Below are 18,832 nucleotides of genomic sequence, written 5' to 3'. Positions count from 1 at the left end.
CTACATATGCTGAGCACTTGTTGGCTGCTTTTACTTTACTCTGCGGTCGAACTCATCCCAAGCCATCTCAACTTGGTTGAGGTCAGCTGATTGTGGAGGCCAGGTCATCTGATGCAGCACCATCACTCTCCTTGTTGATCAAATAGCCCTTACACAGCCTGGAAGTGTGTTTTGGGTCATTGACCTGTTGAAAAACAAATCATAGTCACACTAAGCGCAAACCAGATGGGATGGCGTATCGCTGCAGAATGCTGTGGTAGCCATGCTGGTTAAGTGTGCCTTGAATTCTAAATAGATCACTGACAGTGTCACCAGCAAAGCACCTCTACACCATCATACCTCCTCCTCCATGCTTCACGGTGGGAACCACACATACGGAGATCCTCTGTTCACCTACTCTGTCTCACAAAGAGATGGCAGGTGGAACGAAAAATCTAAAATTTGGACTTTCTTGGCCCAAGCAAGCCTCTTCTTATTATTGCTGTCCTTTCGTAGTGGTTTCTTTGCAGCAATTCGACCATGAAGGCCTGATTCACGCAGTATCCTCTGAATAGTTGATGTGGAGATGTGTCTGTTACTTGAACTCTGTGAAGCATTTATTTGGACTGCAATCTGAGGTGCAGTTCACTCTAATGAACTTATCCTCTGCAGCAAAGGTAACTCTGGGTCGTTTCATCATAGTGCTTGATGGTTTTTGTGACTGCAATTGAAGAAACTTTCAAAGTTCTTGAAATGTTGACTGACCTACATGTCTTAAAGTAATGATGGCCTGTCATTTCTCTTTGCTTATTTGAGCTGTTTTTGCCATAATATGGACTTGGTATTTTACCAAAAAGGACTGTCTTCTGTATACCATCCCTACCTTGTCACAATACAACTGATTGGCTAAAATGCATTGAGAAGGAAAGAACTTCCACAAATTAACTTTAAACAAGGCACACCTCTTAATTGAAATGCATTCCAGCTGACTACTTCATGAAGCTGGTTGAGAGAATGTCAAGAGTGTGCAAAGCTGTCATCAAGGCAAAGGGTGGCTACCTTGAAGAATCTAAAATATATTTTAATTTGTTTAACACTTGTTTGGTTGCTATATGATTCCATATGTGTTATTTCATAGTTGTGATGTCTTCACTGTTATTCTACAATGTAGAAAATAGTAAAAACAAAGAAAAACCCTTGAATGAGTAGGTGTTTCCAAACTTTTGACTGGTACTGGATAATACTTTGGTCATGATACCATATGAACTGTGACACAGGCATGAGTCATCTCCTCTCTACTATACAGTTTGTCATCTGTATTGTTGTTTCTATGGCTTCACATCCATTCCCATTCATTTCAGTAGGATTACACATGAATAAAATGGTGTTTACTGCAACCAACACATTTCTTACAGAAATGCTTTTTTTTATTCAGAGTAATGTTTGTTTTTCACCAAACATCAGTAGTTTATGGAAAAAATATATTTGACACAACACTACAGTTCACATCACCGTTGGCCAGTCATTTGATTTTGTAACCTCTCCACTCTGTACAAACATGCCTTTCTCTCTATACTTTCACAACTATAAGCATGAATAGAGCAGTGGTGTGGTCATAAATTCATTGGTGGGTGGGCCTGACGAAATGTGGGTGTTGGCAGCCATCTTCCTGCAATTTTGCCATGGGGCAAAGAGAAAAATGTGTAGTTGTGTAGCTAATCTATTCTACACATTTTGACATGAGGCTAATGGTATTCTACACAGTTTAACTTGAGGCTGAGAGAAAATGTTGCTGTTTTAAAGCTAATTTCCTGCATTTATACACATTTTACGATGGGGCATAGAGGAACATGCAATATTATAGCTCATCATATGCTATTCTACAGTTTGCCATGAGGCTGAGAGAACATTTAGCATTTTAAAATCTAAATAAAGCTCAAATATAGGTGTGTTGACTGTGGGAAAGGCACTGGATTATGAGCCGTCTTGTTCGCTAAATGAACAAATTAAATGGGCAGTGGCATGGTGCATATAACCATAGAAGCAGAGTGACATACTGTTTGCTTCAATACAGTCATATTCGTGGCTTATTGGGGGGTGTGGCTTTCAGTTAGTTCTTTTTGGCAACCCATCCTGTGAGAGTGAATGTCATTCCAGTTCATCAAATCTGACTAAACCAGTGCACTGCTTGCTATGAATTCTATCCGATTGTGTTGGCATGTTTAGGTAAAAATATGTCCTGTTTGGAATACTGAGAAGTAAAGAGTATAAAACAATACTTTACATTTTTTTATAATTTTTTGTTGCTCAATCTGAGTGATTGGGCCTGGCTCCTCAGTGGGTGGGCCCAGGCCCACCTAGACCCACCCGTGCCAACACCCCTGGAATAGAGTGGCCTGCAGGTAATTGCAAAGTAAATATTGTAATGTAAATATTGAATTTTCTACAGCCGGCTTGGTTGTTGTGCTATGTGGGCTAAAAATGTACAAAGACACAGACTGACAGAATTTCCAGTACCTTATAATCTCTCCAACCAGCACACACAATGTGTAGGTTTCCAAGTAGTTTTTCTCATGACCTAGACTGGTAAAACAAAACATCAGACTTTGTTCCTAGATCAGATCACATGATCAAGGGACAAATGCTTGACACTACATTCTTAGAAAAAAAAGGTGCTATCTAGAACCAAAAGGACAGCCAAAGAACCCTTTAGAACCCTTTTTTTCTAAGAGTGTACCAGTGTGGATTAGACCGTTTTCTCATAACTTAACCTGAATGAGGTTAGAATAAGAGAGCATGTGTCTTCCCCTCCCCATACGTTGAGGTTAAGGTCTGGGGTTCAAACAGACTGTGTGGCATTCCTGAAATGTGTGATCGACACCCGTTTTCCCCCCTTCGCCCTCTCTCCCCCATCCCTGTCTCCTGTTCTCCCCTTCTTTCGCCCTTCTCCCTCTCTCCCCTCTGGGAGTCTACAAAGCCTTTGACACCACTACACAAACCCGGGGGTGTACGCTCCAGCTCCCTCCCTCAATCCGACCATCCAAAAGAGAAAAAACACAACAGCTTATCACAGAAGATAAGAAAGCTAGACAGTTATCTGCTGACAACAAACATTGGAACAAACACACATGATGATAACAGTTATTTTATTGCCATCGCAGCATTTAGTCATATTTCTACAGATGAATGACATATAGCGCCACAGACAGAATCACATAATTGTAACCTTTTAATCATTATTGTTTTAATGATCACATTCATGATTTTGTGAAATCCTCTACAGACGGCTGTTGAAACACTGCATTCACAGTAACTAGTCTGCTCAAAGTCTTCACAAACAATTGTTTCCAGGCAGAGTTCATTATCTTTATCTAACAGGAAGCAAAGAGCATTGGGTCAGGCTCTTTATTTCCCCAATAAAAAAGGGCTATCCATCAGACAAGGCTGGGGCTGGGGTAAGGCTGGAGCAGAGGCCTGTATGGGCGTGGCACTGGGCTGATTTCAATAACAGACAACACGCTATCTATTGTTGTTGTTTGGGATGTTTGTGGGGAGGGAAGGGCGGTGGATGTGATGGGAACTGGAGAGATGGGGGGATAAGAGGATGGTAGGAGGACGGGGAGGGAAAGGTTGGTGTGGGAATGGAAGAGAAGGGAGGAGGAGTGGACTGGCGGAGGGAGGGAGAAAGGGATAAGGGGACGTCACAAGGACAGGGAGGTATTTGATGGCTCAGTGAAGCTTATCCTCCCGTGGGAGACATGATTTAAGTAGGTTTGAAACGTAAACAAAAGGGAAACGGAGAACAAGTGGATGTGAAATGTGAGCCCGGCTTCCCACAGTGGATATAAAGGAGGAAGACTCTGGATTGGAGTTGCCTGTGGGATCACAGATCTAGGATCAGCTTAATCTCCCCCAAAACCTAACCTTAGGTCAGTTCAGAGACTATGGGCAACTATATTTGTGTATGTTTCATCATCATCCATGGCCAGGGTGTGTGTGTGTGTTATTTATTTAACTAGGCAAGTCAGTTAAGAACAAATTCTTATTTTCAATGACGGCCTACCAGAAGGCAAAAGGCCTCCTGCGAGGACTGGGGCTGGGATTAAAAATAAAATTAAAATATAGGACAAAACACACACCACGACAAGAGCAACACCATAACACTACATGAAGAGGGACCTAAAACAACAACAGCATGGCAGCAACACAACAACAACAACATGGTAGAAACACAACATGGGAGCAGCACAACATGGTAGCAGCACAAAACATGGTACAAACATTATTGGGCACAGACAACAGCACAAAGGGCAAGACGGTAGAGACAACAATAATTTACGCGAAGCAGCCACAACTGTCAGTAAGAGTGTCCATCATTGAGTCTTTGAATGAAGAAATAAAACAGTCCAGTTTGAGTGATTTTTGCAGCTCGTTCCAGTCGCTAGCTGCAGCGAACTGAAAAGAGGAGCGACCCAGGGATGTGTGTGCTTTGGGGACCTTTAACAGAAGGTGAATGGCAGTACGGGTGGTGTGTGTGGTGTGTGTGTGCGTGTGTGTCTGTGGGTGTGTATTTAAATGTGTGAGCGTATTTGTGTTTGGGTTAGTGGTCCTGCTGCTGTGGAAGAGTGACCCTGGAGAGGAGCCACGAGTCATAGTCCTCTCTGGACATCTGGACAACATGCTCCCTGGCTATCTGAAGAGAGAGAGGGAGGGAGAGAGAGGGGAAGAGAGAGTTACCACACACAGTTCCAAAGCATAGTACACTCTTAAAATGTGCTATCTAGAATCTAAAAGGGTTATTTGTCTGTCCCCTTTGAAGAACCCTTTTTGGTTCCAGATAGAACTCTTTTGGTTCTAGGTAGAACCTTTTGGGTTACATGTAGAAGCCTTTCCACAGAGGGTTCTACCTGTAACCAAAAAGGGTTCTCCTATGCCCAAATGAAAAACTACTATTTTATACTATGATATACTGTAAATACTATAGTATTCACTATAGTGTTTTCGTAGCCTTCACTGGAGTGTTTTTGTGGACTTAAGTCTGCAAAAACACTACAGTGAATACTGTAGTATTTACTGTAGTATACTGTAGTATTTACAGTTAACTATAGTATAAATACTGCAGTAAAATAAAACTGTAATATATACTATAGTAATTATTGTCATTTATTTACAGCTTGTAGTATACTGTAGTATTTACTGTAGTGTTTTTGGGGTCATTACTGTAGTATTTACTGTAGTGTTCGTGGGGTCATTACTGTCGCATTTACTATAGTGTTTTTGTTATACTATCTTTGACATAGAAGTGGAGGATTTCTCCTTCATGAAAACTACTGGAGGAATACTAAAATAGCATATTGTCCAGGTAGGTACAGTAGGACTGGGGTCTGAATGGATAAATCAACTCTTCTGCTCTTTTCTATTACATGTATGGAACACAATATATGGTCTATACTTGCTATGTAGGTTTCTCACTTATGGATTGCACAAATTGCGATATGTGGGAGGGGAACAGGCAGGGTATATTGCCCCACCCCTCCACACACAACCCTAAGGTAATCATCTTTATAACCAGTCGGTCTAATTTATCACTCTGAATTCCTGTTATTAACTCATTCCAACTGCTCTGTTCTGGGGCTAGGGGCCATGAAGGCCGTCATCATCGGTGTGTGTGTGTGAGTGTGCGTGCGTGCGTGCGGAGGGGTAGCAGTCTGTACCTAATCATTAGTCTCAATATGTTGGTTTGGATGGTGGGGGGGAGAGGGATGTTCTGTCTAGTGCAGGGATCATCAACTAGATTCAGCTGCGGGCCAATTTTTTATTGAGCAGATGGTTGGGGGACTGGAACATAATTACGAATAATTTGTAGACTGCAAATTGACCGCAAGAAGCCCAAACAGATATAATATTTGACTAAAACATTAATTCAAACCTTGCTTACATTTGTATATGAAATACTTGGGAACAGATTTCCCAAATTAAAATCACTCTGAGCTGATATCATCACCCAGGTGTGTGCGCATCACCCAGGTGAGTGATGAATAATTGCTGTGGATGAGGTGAATTCTTGCCTTACAATGTTAAACACTTTTAACACTTTAAAAAGCTCTATATAGACAATCCAAATGTAATATGGTAAATCAACAGACACTTTTATTCAAAGTGTCTTGTACTTAAACTTTTGCAGCCTGAAAAGGGACTTGAACCATTTGATAAATTAAAATGTAACCATGTCCTAGACAGCCTCCTCTGATTCTGACAATGTTACTTGACCACAATTTGTTCTGTGTTAAACCCCCAAAGCCATGTTTGTTTAGACATCTCTCTGTCCTCAGGTCAATGGGGGTCCAGTTTTCCTTCAACTTCAAAACAACTGATCTGAAGTCAGACACGTAACCATTGCACCACAAGGTCTGGTCATCTAGGGCCTGAAGAATGGTACAGTTCGATGCTCTATGAATTGTTTCTTGGGCAAAAAATGATGACTGTAATTGAATTCATGGTTGTACTATACATGTACTATAAACAGTTAATGAGTATGTATATGTGAGGTAAGATGCTATTGTCCTAGTCCAAGTCGAGTACTGTTCAAGCTATCCAGGATCTGCCTCCCACTGTAACAAGGTGGTCAGTTTCTCATGACATAGGCCTCCCTTCCATTTCTTTCCCAAGAGAAAGATAAGGGGGTGTATTATATTAAATGAAAACTGCCTCCCACTGTTTACAGTAGTTACTAAGGACTGGGTGGCACAACAGTACCGCATCTGACTCCAGATCAGAAGGTTGCGTGTTCACATTGGGGTGGGTGCTTTTGAGCTTGAGTGAAGACTGGGCCTGCTCTGACAAGCAAAGGAGATTAATTGGCTGCTGAATTAACACAGTTTGAGGCCACCGACAGCTCTCTTATGGGAAGACTTTAATTGCATACTCCTCAGTGGTGTGAAGTACTACTTACATAGTTTTTTGGGGTATCTTCACTTTACTATTTATATTTTTGACAACCTTTACTTTTACTTTTTTTAAAACATTTTAAATGTAACCTTTATTTACTTCACTACATTCCTAACATAAATAATGTACTTTCTTACTCCATTACATTTTCCCTGACACCCAAAAGTACTCGTTACATGATGAATGCTTCAATTTTACTTGAGTAACTTTCTATTAAAGGTATCTATACTTTTACTCAAGTATGACAATTGGGTACTTTTTCCACCACTGAAACTCATTGCTTCCTCTCTCCTCGTCTCATTTTTAAAAACCCATTTGATGAGAAAGCCAGAGGTTCCTCCCATCGGACCTCTTCCTCCAATGGGTTTTGAGAAGGAGATGAGGAGAGCGGATGAGAGGAGGATGACATTAAGATCTGAGGCAGAGGCATTGCAGTCAGGAAACATGTCTTCAAATAATCTTTGCTACACACACAATTATTTCCCCTTTTTAAAATGTTATACATTGTACGTGGGCCAAGCAGAAATCAAACCCACAACTAGCACCATGTTTAAACCAATTGACCAACCAAGAAACAATGCACTTCATTAAACTTCCTTAAACAAATAAAGCATAATAATGAATTCACTATAAATCCATTATTATTTGATGTGTCCGTACCTCAATGGCAACACAGAGGTCAGGTAGGCAGAGCTCCCAGGGCTGTAGACCCCCCAACATCTTCAGGAAGACATGGGGTCGCACCTTGGGGGTCCGCTCATCTGCGAAGCGGCTGAGTTTCTCCAGAACTCGGCTCACCCCTCTGTCCTGAGACACCTCTGGAGGGAGATTGCTCAGTAGAGAGGACAGCCTGGATGGATAGGATGAAAAATACATACAGTATAAATCATCTATAAATAAACCTGGATGGGACATAGGGCACATTGTAGAGGAGTTCAATTGATTTCACACAAATTTACAAACTGTTGTGCAAACATTCAAATTGTACACCAACATGCAAAAACGTGTACACACACACACACACACACACACACCACCATTTACCCATGTATGAGTGCACAGTAAAGTTTACAAATGTATGAGTGCACAGTATCGACTCGGAAAAATAAAGACTCACACACTGTATATAAGCTCCCAGTAATTTATTGGGTAAACCGTGAAGAAGGCACAGTTAAAGAAATAAAATGGTAGTTTGAGGCCACCCCAAAACAAAATGGTAGTTTGAGGCCACCCCACACACAGAAATCCTCCTCCAGCTCATGGTGTAGTGCTAATTTTTTAGGTGGCGGAGAGCAATACAAACATAGCCGCGAGAAGTGGGGATGCCGAGGGTGCTGCAGCGCCCCCTGAAAAAATAAACATTTTCACTAAAGTAGTGCACTGGGCCTTTACTAGTATTAGCAGACCGATATAGATGTCTGCAGTGCGGGGAAAAATATGGGCAAAGACACAAAACCTCCACATCAAATACAAAACAACCACTTTTTGTTAAGTATTAATTTACCATCCTTACAAACCACTTAATGTACATTACTGTATTGTACATAGGCTGGTCATCTAGTTTGTACATGTAGACTTTCCATCACCATGAAGAAAAACAACACTCAATTCAATAATTGAGTACATTGAGACATCAAGTGGTTTGTGATGATACACTACATGGACAAAAGTATGTGGACACCCCTTCAATTTCAATCACACTCGTTGCTGACACGTATATAAAATCGACCCCACTGCCATGCAATCTCAATAGACAAACATTGGCAGTATAATTGCATGTACTGAAGAGCTCAGTGACTTTCAACGTGGCACAGTCAGAAGATGCCACCTTTCCAACAAGTCAGTTCTTCAAATTTCTGCCCTTCTAGAGCTGCCCCGGTCAACTGTAAGCAGAAGTGGGACCAAGTCTTAGCACTCAAGTCCCAAGTCAAGACAGGAAAATCCGAGTCAAGTCTCAAGTCAAGACCGTCAAGTATCAAGTCAAGTCTCAAGTCCTAAACTTTGAGTTTTGAGTCCTAAACAAGTCAATGTGCTCTTCACCAAATGTAATACCATTTCACATTTTTAACAAGAGTAATAGTTAGTATATTACATTTACGCAAATCATGAATGATTTAAAAAATATCTATATATGTATTACTTTCCAAATAAACGTTATATTTCCATGGAAATACATGGGTAGCCATGAGAAAGACATCCCCCCCAACAGTGATCGATTATCACTACGGGGCGCAATAGGCTTGGGAAATACATGGGTAGCCATGAGAAAGACATCCCCCCCAACAGTGATCGATTATCACTACGGGGCGCAATAGGCTTGGGAAATACATGAGTAGCCATGAGAAAGACATCCCCCCCAACAGTGATCGATTATCACTACGGGGCGCAATAGGCTTGGGAAATACATGGGTAGCCATGAGAAAGACATCCCCCCCCAACAGTGATCGATTATCACTACGGGGCGCAATAGGCTTGGGAAATACATGAGTAGCCATGAGAAAGACATCCCCCCCAACAGTGATCGATTATCACTACGGGGCGCAATAGGCTTGGGAAATACATGGGTAGCCATGAGAAAGACATCCCCCCCAACAGTGATCGATTATCACTACGGGGCGCAATAGGCTTGGGAAATACATGGGTAGCCATGAGAAAGACATCCCCCCCAACAGTGATCGATTATCACTACGGGGCGCAATAGGCTTGGGAAATACATGAGTAGCCATGAGAAAGACATCCCCCCCAACAGTGATCGATTATCACTACGGGGCGCAATAGGCTTGGGAAATACATGGGTAGCCATGAGAAAGACATCCCCCCCCAACAGTGATCGATTATCACTACGGGGCGCAATAGGCTTGGGAAATACATGAGTAGCCATGAGAAAGACATCCCCCCCAACAGTGATCGATTATCACTACGGGGCGCAATAGGCTTGGGAAATACATGGGTAGCCATGAGAAAGACATCCCCCCCCAACAGTGATCGATTATCACTACGGGGCGCAATAGGCTTGGGAAATACATGGGTAGCCATGAGAAAGACATCCCCCCCAACAGTGATCGATTATCACTACGGGGCGCAATAGGCTTGGGAAATACATGGGTAGCCATGAGAAAGACATCCCCCCCAACAGTGATCGATTATCACTACGGGGCGCAATAGGCTTGGGAAATACATGAGTAGCCATGAGAAAGACATCCCCCCCAACAGTGATCGATTATCACTACGGGGCGCAATAGGCTTGGGAAATACATGAGTAGCCATGAGAAAGACATCCCCCCCAACAGTGATCGATTATCACTACGGGGCGCAATAGGCTTGGGAAATACATGAGTAGCCATGAGAAAGACATCCCCCCCAACAGTGATCGATTATCACTACGGGGCGCAATAGGCTTGGGAAATACATGGGTAGCCATGAGAAAGACATCCCCCCCAACAGTGATCGATTATCACTACGGGGCGCAATAGGCTTGGGAAATACATGGGTAGCCATGAGAAAGACATCCCCCCCCAACAGTGATCGATTATCACTATGGGGCGCAATGGCTTGTACATAATCGCCCAAGTCATGTGACTCGAGTCCACACCTCTGACTGTAAGTGCTGTTATGTGAAGTGGAAATGTCTAGCAACGACGGCTCATAACGGGACCGGCGAGTGCTGAAGCGCGTAAAAATAATCTGTCCTCGGTTGCAACACTCACTACCGAGTTCAAAACTGCCTCTGGAAGCATTGTCAGCACAATAACTGTTTGTCAGGAACTTCATGAAATGGGTTTCCATGACCGAGCAGTCACACACAAGCCTAAGATCACCGTATGCAATGCCAAGTGTTGGCTGTAATGGTGTAAAGCTTGCTGCCATTGGACTCTGGAGCAGTGAAAATGTGTTCTCTGGAGTGATGAATCACATTTTAATCTTGGTTTGTCGGATGCCAAGAGAACGATACCCACCCCAATGCATAGTGCCAACTGTAGAGTTTGGGAGGGTGAATAAGGGTTTGGAGCTTTTTTAAATTGTTTGTCTAGGCCCCTTAGTTCCAGTGAAGAGAAATCTTAATGCTAAAGCATACAATGACATTCTAGACGATTCTGTGCTTCCAACTTTGTGGCAACAGTTTGAGGAAGGCCCTTTCCTGTTTTAGCATGACAATGACCCAGAGCACAAAGCGAGGTCCATACAGAAATAGTTTGTTGAGAATGGTGTGGAAGAATTTGACTGGCTTGCACAGAGCTCCTGACCTCAACCCCATCGAACACCTTTGGGATGAACTGGAATGCAGACTGAGAGACAGGCCTAATTGCCCAACATCAGTGTCCGACCTCGCTAATGCTCTTGTGGCTGAATGGAAGCAAGTCGCCGCAGCTATGTTCCAATATCTAGTGGAAAGCCTTCCCAGAAGAATGGAGGCTGTTATAGCATCAAAGGGGTGACCAACTCCATACTAATGGCCATGATTTTGGAATGAGATTTTCGACTAGCAGGTGTCCACATACTTTTGTGTATGATGTGGCTGAGTTGGTAGAGCATGGCACTTGCAATGCTAGGGTTGTGGGTACGATTCCCATGGGGCTTTAGTACAGAAATGTATGTACTGTAATTTGCTCTGGATAAGAGTGTCTATTAAAAAGGAACGGATAAAGCAGTTTTTACCTCATAGTGAGGTTTTAACATAGAAATAAATTGCATTTGCAAAATATTTGAAGAAACTGGAAAACATATGTCAAGCAAATATTTTTATATTCCACAAGTATTATCAGATGAACTGCGTTGTACAAATAATTATCAGACTCAGCATCTATAAATGCTGATAAACACTCAAATCATTACGTGATCTTCCAAGACATTGATTCAGGTTTAATTGAAAGATAAACTGAGGTCCACACTCCAACCAACATATAATGTCCACAGAAGAAGAAGAAGAGGAGGAGGAAGAAGAAGGACTACTGAAGGAGGATAGATGACTAGAAACGAACTAGAATTTAATTGTTGAAGTAGTGAACGCACGATTTTGTGTAACTCAAAACGTGTAAAAATTCTACAGATCCAGAAAAAACGACCTTGTGTATTTCAGGTAAAATAACAACCCAATGTTTATATCCCAGGACAAAGAGTTCAGAGTTTATTTTGATACTTCAATCTGCCTGTCTTGTGGTGATGTACAAATCAACATGTGCACGATAGCGCATGCAGACGCACGCGTGTGCCCGGTCTAGTCAGCATGCTAGGCTTCCACATCCTTATGATGTATATATTTTCATAAGCGTGACTGCAAGAGACAAGAGAGAGGTCGGAATGTCTGACTGAAATATGGGACAAATCTACCTTTTTCCCCAAAATTTGTGGTGTTTGAATTTGTTGATAAAATGCAGTACATGATTGTTTGTGTGTGGGACAAAGGGGCAAAATGCGGGACTGTTCCACACAATCTGGTACATGTGGTCACCCTAGTCCCCATGCTTGTCTCAAAGCAGTGCAATGGCGCTGTCCCAGGTGCGTAGGCAAGGATGGGCCTGGGTGGACACAGGCCCACCCACTGGGGAACCAGGCCCTACCAGGCCCACCTAATCAGATTGAACAAAACCTCCAAAATAATACATTAAAAAAATAATAATAAAGAAATATGCCAAAAATACACTATCGCAGCAGTGCAAAAAACTATTTGTGGCTAGCAAAAGCTCTAGTGATGTCCTTGGTCTCTATTTGACTTCCTAGGGGAAAGATAGGGAAGTGCATTCTATGAAATGGCATCAGACACACTAGTGAGTCACAGGACTTCGTGGCGCAACGGTAGCGCGTCTGACTCCAGATCAGAAGGTTGCGTGTTCAAATCACGTCGGGGTCAAAAGTTTTGTTTGTGAAAACAAACACACATTCCAACATTCCAATCCATGTGATGGGTATTGCAGATGGCATACCACATGTTGTTGTTGCTGCAGTCTGTCTCTGGGGGTTTCATGCCGGTGACCCGTGGGGTCACATGACGAGGGATGAGATGAGAGTGGGTCACATGACACAGGGCTTGGAACCTCTGGATGCCACTCTCTAGCCTCTTCCTGTGCAGAGGGGGAATACAGAGAGAAAAGGAAGAGAGAAGAGAGTAGTCATGCAGAGAGGGGGAAAGAGAGACGGGGTGGGCACAGTGAGAGCAAAGAAAGGGAGGGGATATACTGTAATAAGATGCATACAGGAGAGATACTTAATCCTCTGACATTAACCATATAATTAGAGAACAGGGTGCAATGGGGAAATGTAAAATTAGTTATGTTTATATTTAGTTTAGAATGATCAACACAATGTTTAGCATAAGGTACCTGGAGTTTCTGTAAAAAACATAATTTCCAGTGTTGTTTTTGGGACACTCAAGGTGTTTGTTGATGGTCACTAGAGTTGAAGCTGAATGTTTAGGATAAGGGCCTGACCAGAGAAGGCTAGCTAGACATTTTCTCTGCTTCTGTGCCATCTCCCTGTTGCAAATTGTAATAAACTAGATAGATTTTTGATTGACTTTACCAATTACTGATATTTTATGTTCACCTATTACAAGTACAATGAATTGCAATTCTTCAGGCATTCCATGACCTGTGACCAAAAACAAGCTACATGTGGACAGTAAAACAAAATGATCTAATGATTCTGTCTCTTTGCAGCAAAATCTGCAGAGCTGGGAAGATTGTATCCCCCATATAAATAACATTCTATTGGTTGCAAGAATTTTGTATAATCATTTAAATTGAAAAATTCTAAGTTTTGAATCCGGCGTCATTTTGCATATCAATTCATTAACCATGTGGCATGGAATCGGTACGTCAAAAATCTCTTCCCAACTATTTTGCAATCTATATGGCACGGCTGTCAATGTTTTGGTCCTTAAATGAAACTAGTATACTTTTTTATTTATCCCAATTTTCTTTAACCAATTATGTCCTTTATGCAGGGCTGACAGACAAGTTCCTTACCTTTTTCCCCTTGCACTCTCTTCTTCCATTTTTGCAGTAATGCTGCAATTAGTTAGTTGTAATTTTGGGTAGAGCAGACATTTCCATGTGTTTTTGTTAGCTGCATGTGTGACATAACTCCCCCAGTCCTATTTCTGATAGAATTGACGAAGATTTACGAAGATTTTTTTTAATCAATTTGAGTTTAACCACAATATTTGTTGTATTATTTGTTTTGTGTTTTCTGGTGGATTAAATTTAAATTGCAACCAACTTTCTATGGCTTGTTTAAAAATAGCGATATTTGGGAGATTATTTTCTTTTCAAATAACTGAAAGTGAGAGGTTGTAATCTGAATAAAGGGAAAAGGGCCATTCTTGAACATAGGGTGAGACATACATAGTGTTTTTGCTAGAGAACCAGTTTGGATTTAAGTATTACTTTTATATGACTGAAGCCTTTAGTGAGAAGGGTAATGCTTTAATATTTTATCATTTCTGCCCTCCGAATTCATATTCATTATTTAAATAGGCCCAATTAACATTGTCTGGCTTGCCGTTCCAAATCAAATGGAATATTGTTTTCTCATATAATAAAAAAAAATGTTCGCTAGGTGTAGGCAAGACCATAAGCAAATAGGTAAACTGGGATATGACTAAAAAGTTAATCAGGGTGATTTATCCACAAATAGACAGGTATTTACTGTTTATTTATTTCGGGATATGTATACCAAGTATATCCACATCACCATCAGACCATTTTATAGGTAAACTACACGGTAATGTAAAACTTGTATTTTTTAGTGATCCAATACGTAACATATATTTAAACATCGAAAGGTGACTGGGAATATGGCCGAATACAAACAGTGTAGTTATTCCCTACGCAAGGCAATTAAACAAGCAAAATGTGGGTATAGAGTGGAATCGCAATTCAACGGCTGAGGCATGTGGCAGGGTCTACAGACAATCACAGACTACAAAAGGAAAAACAGCCACGTCACGGACACCGACGTCTTGCTCCCAGACAAACTAAACAACTTCTTTGCCCGCTTTGAGGATAATACAGTGCCACCGACACGGCCCGCTACCAAGGACTGTGGGCTCTCCTCCTCCGTGGCCGACGTGAGTAAGACATTTAAACATGTTAACCCTCGCAAGGCTGCCGGCCCAGACGGCATTCCTAGCCGCGTCCTCAGAGCATGTGCAGACCAGCTGGCTGGTGTGTTTACAGACATATTCAATCTCTCCCTATCCCCGTCTGTTGTCCCCACATGCTTCAAGATGGCCACCATTGTTCCTGTACCCAAGAATGCAAAGGTAACTGAATGCCCCGTAGCACTCACTTCTGTCATCATGAAGTGCTTTGAAAGACTAGGTAAGGATCATATCACCTCCACCTTACCTGTCACCCTAGACCCACTTCAATTTGCTTACTGCCCCAATAGGTTCACAGACGATGCAATCGGCATAACACTGCCCTATCCCATCTGGACAAGAGAAATACCTATGTAAGAATGCTGTTCATTGACTACAGCTCAGCATTCAACACCATAGTACCCTCCAAGCTCATCATTAAGCTTGAGGCCCTGGGTCTCAACCCTGCCCTGCGCAATTAGGTCCTGGACTTCCTGACGGGCCACCCCACAGTTGGTGAAGGTAGGAAACAACATCTCCACTTTGCTGATCCTCAACACTGGGTTCCCACAAGGGTGCATGCTCAGCCCCCTCCTGTAGTCCCTGTTCACCCATGACTGCGTGGTCATGCACGCCTCCAACTCAATCATCAAGTTTGCAGACGACACAACGGTAGTAGGCTTGATTACCAACAACGAATAGACAGCCTACAGGGAAGGAGGTGAGGGCTCTCGGAGTGTGGTGTCAGGAAAATAACCTCTCACTCATCATCAACAAAACAAAGGAGATGATTGTGGACTTCAGGAAACAGCAGAGGGAGCACCCCCCTATCCACATCGACAATACAGCAGTGGAGAAGGTGGAAAGATTTACGTTTCTCGGCGTACACATCACGGACAAACTGAAATGGTCCACCCACACAGACAGTGTGGTGAAGAAGGCGCAACATCACCTGAAGAAATTTGGCTTGTCACCTAAAACCCTAACAAACTTTTACAGATGCACAATTGAGAGCATCCTGTCGGGCTGTATCACCGTCTGGTATGGCAACTGCACCGCCCACAACCTATGCCACTCTGTTATTGTTCATCCATATATTCTTATTCCTTTACTTAGATTTGTGTGTATTTGGTATCTGTTGTGGAATTGTTAGATATTACTGCACTGTCAGAACTAGAAGCGCAAGCATTTCACTACACTCACAATAACATCTGCTTACCATGTTTATGTGACCAATAACATTTGATTTATAGTACACTTATCATTATTAGGTTGTCTGCTTCTTTCCCCAGAGAAAGACATGGGCAAATTCTATGAAACAGTCTCATACTGCCTGGTTAGTTACCTATGACCTTGTGGTGTGGTTGTTCAGAGACCAACTCACCTCATTGGACATATTTAGCAGATGCACTTATCCACAGCAACTTACAGTAGATGACTGCATACATTTTAAATATTTGTTTGTACTGGTCCCCCGTGGAAATCAAACCCACAATCCTGGCATTACAATTGCCATGCTCTACCAACTGAGCCACATGGGACTAGTGCTGGTCAGAGCAGGCCCAGTTTTCATTCATGCTTAAAAACATTAATCCTGACATGATTTGAATGCGCAACTTTCTGAGCTGGAGTCCGACGCATTACTGTTGCGTCCTGAGTAAGTAGACTGCTTGATATCCTACTGCTGGGAATGAGAAACTGAACACCATGTGAGGATCAGAACTTCGAGAGGCCTGATAAAGTCTGGTGGTGTGCTACCAGAGCTGTGGTGCAACAGTAGCGCATCTGACTCCAGATCGCAAGGTTGCGTGTTCAAATCATGTCGTGATCAATGCTTTTGAGACTAAAAACTGACCAGCACTTGCGATTAATTGGTCATTGAACAAACATGGCTTTAGAAGACAACACAGGCAGGCCTCCCTCTCTGAGAAAGAAGGACAAAAGTCAGATTGGAGCTCCCGAGGAGCGCAGCGGTCTAAGGCGCGGTATCTCAGTGCAAGAGGTGTCACTACAGTCCCTGGTTTGAATCTAGGCTGTATCACATCTGGTTGTGATTGGGAGTCCCATAGGGCGGTGCACAATTAGCAGGGGTAGGCTCTCATTGTAAATAAGAATTTGTTCTTAACTGACTTGCCTAGTTAAACTAATATAAACTTTTGTGGAGGTGAGTTGTTGTGACCAGATCTAGACGGTCAGAGAGGGGATAGTCACCTGGCATTGTGGTCCAGACTGTCACTGAAGATCTGGGCCAGCTCCTCTGCTCTCTCCTCATAGGCTGTCCTCATATCCCACAGCATGGACCTCTTACTGCTGATCAACTCACTGGTGGCTGACAGAGGCTTGGCAGGACAACTATACAGAGAGAGGGAGAGAGAAAAAATATACAGTGCCTTGCGAAAGTATTCGGCCCCCTTGAACTTTGCGATCTTTTGCCACATTTCAGGCTTCAAACATAAAGATATAAAACTGTATTTTTTTGTGAAGAATCAACAACAAGTGGGACACAATCATGAAGTGGAACGACATTTATTGGATATTTCAAACTTTTTTAACAAATCAAAAACTGAAAAATTGGGCGTGCAAAATTATTCAGCCCCTTTACTTTCAGTGCAGCAAACTCTCTCCAGAAGTTCAGTGAGGATCTCTGAATGATCGAATGTTGACCTAAATGACTAATGATGATAAATACAATCCACCTGTGTGTAATCAAGTCTCCGTATAAATACACCTGCACTGTGATAGTCTCAGAGGTCCGTTAAAAGCGCAGAGAGAATCATGAAGAACAAGGAACACACCAGGCAGGTCCGAGATACTGTTGTGAAGAAGTTTAAAGCCGGATTTGGATACAAAAAGATTTCCCAAGCTTTAAACATCCCAAGGAGCACTGTGCAAGCGATAATATTGAAATGGAAGGAGTATCAGACCACTGCAAATCTACCAAGACCTGGCCGTCCCTCTAAACTTTCAGCTCATACAAGGAGAAGACTGATCAGAGATGCAGCCAAGAGGCCCATGATCACTCTGGATGAACTGCAGAGATCTACAGCTGAGGTGGGAGACTCTGTCCATAGGACAACAATCAGTCGGATATTGCACAAATCTGGCCTTTATGGAAGAGTGGCAAGAAGAAAGCCATTTCTTAAAGATATCCATAAAAAGTGTTGTTTAAAGTTTGCCACAAGCCACCTGGGAGACACAGCAAACATGTGGAAGAAGGTGCTCTGGTCAGATGAAACCAAAATTGAACTTTTTGGCAACAATACAAAACGTTATGTTTGGCGTAAAAGCAAAACAGCGCATCACCCTGAACACACCATCCCCACTGTCAAACATGGTGGTGGCAGCATCATGGTTTGGGCCTGCTTTTCTTCAGCAGGGACAGGGAAAATGGTTAAAATTGATGGGAAGATGGATGGAGCCAAATACAGGACCATTCTGGAAGAAAACCTGATGGAGTCTGCAAAAGACCTGAGACTGGGACGGAGATTTGTCTTCCAACAAGACAATGATCCAAAACATAAAGCAAAATCTACAATGGAATGGTTCAAAAATAAACATATCCAGGTGTTAGAATGGCCAAGTCAAAGTCCAGACCTGAATCGAATCGAGAATCTGTGGAAAGAACTGAAAACTGCTGTTCACAAATGCTCTCCATCCAACCTCACTGAGCTCGAGCTGTTTTGCAAGGAGGAATGGGAAAAAATGTCAGTCTCTCGATGTGCAAAACTGATTGGTGGAGTGCTGCAGAGTTGGTTGTCCTCCTGGAAGGTTCTCCCATCTCCAAAGAGGAACAATGGAGCTCTGTCAGTGAACATCATCACCTCCCTG

The 18,832-nt window shown here is 42.5% G+C and overlaps 1 protein-coding gene and 1 non-coding gene across 2 annotated transcripts in view; one reads left to right on the top strand and one right to left on the bottom strand.

Moving 5' to 3' along the window:
• Positions 1-3,108: 3,108 nt before the first annotated feature.
• The window catches only part of LOC109883716 (coiled-coil domain-containing protein 60), a 47,446-nt gene continuing 31,722 nt past the window's right edge, over positions 3,109-18,832 (bottom strand). The window contains exons 10-13 of the mRNA XM_020475752.2: positions 17,216-17,356; positions 12,849-12,986; positions 7,588-7,777; positions 3,109-4,672 (exon numbers count right to left, since the gene is read on the bottom strand). Coding sequence (XP_020331341.1) covers positions 4,580-4,672; positions 7,588-7,777; positions 12,849-12,986; positions 17,216-17,356 — 562 coding nt within the window. The 3' untranslated portion in view covers positions 3,109-4,579. The remainder of the gene's footprint in view (positions 4,673-7,587; positions 7,778-12,848; positions 12,987-17,215; positions 17,357-18,832) is intronic.
• Positions 12,704-12,775, top strand: trnaw-cca (transfer RNA tryptophan (anticodon CCA)). The gene has a single exon. It is a non-coding gene; the product is annotated as a tRNA-Trp (tRNA).

This window comes from Oncorhynchus kisutch, linkage group LG3 (genome assembly GCF_002021735.2).
Source record: "Oncorhynchus kisutch isolate 150728-3 linkage group LG3, Okis_V2, whole genome shotgun sequence".
NCBI classification, from domain to species: Eukaryota; Metazoa; Chordata; class Actinopteri; order Salmoniformes; family Salmonidae; genus Oncorhynchus; species Oncorhynchus kisutch.
The sequence above is the reverse complement of the archived record's forward strand: the minus strand, read 5'-3'. Positions and strand labels throughout refer to the sequence as shown.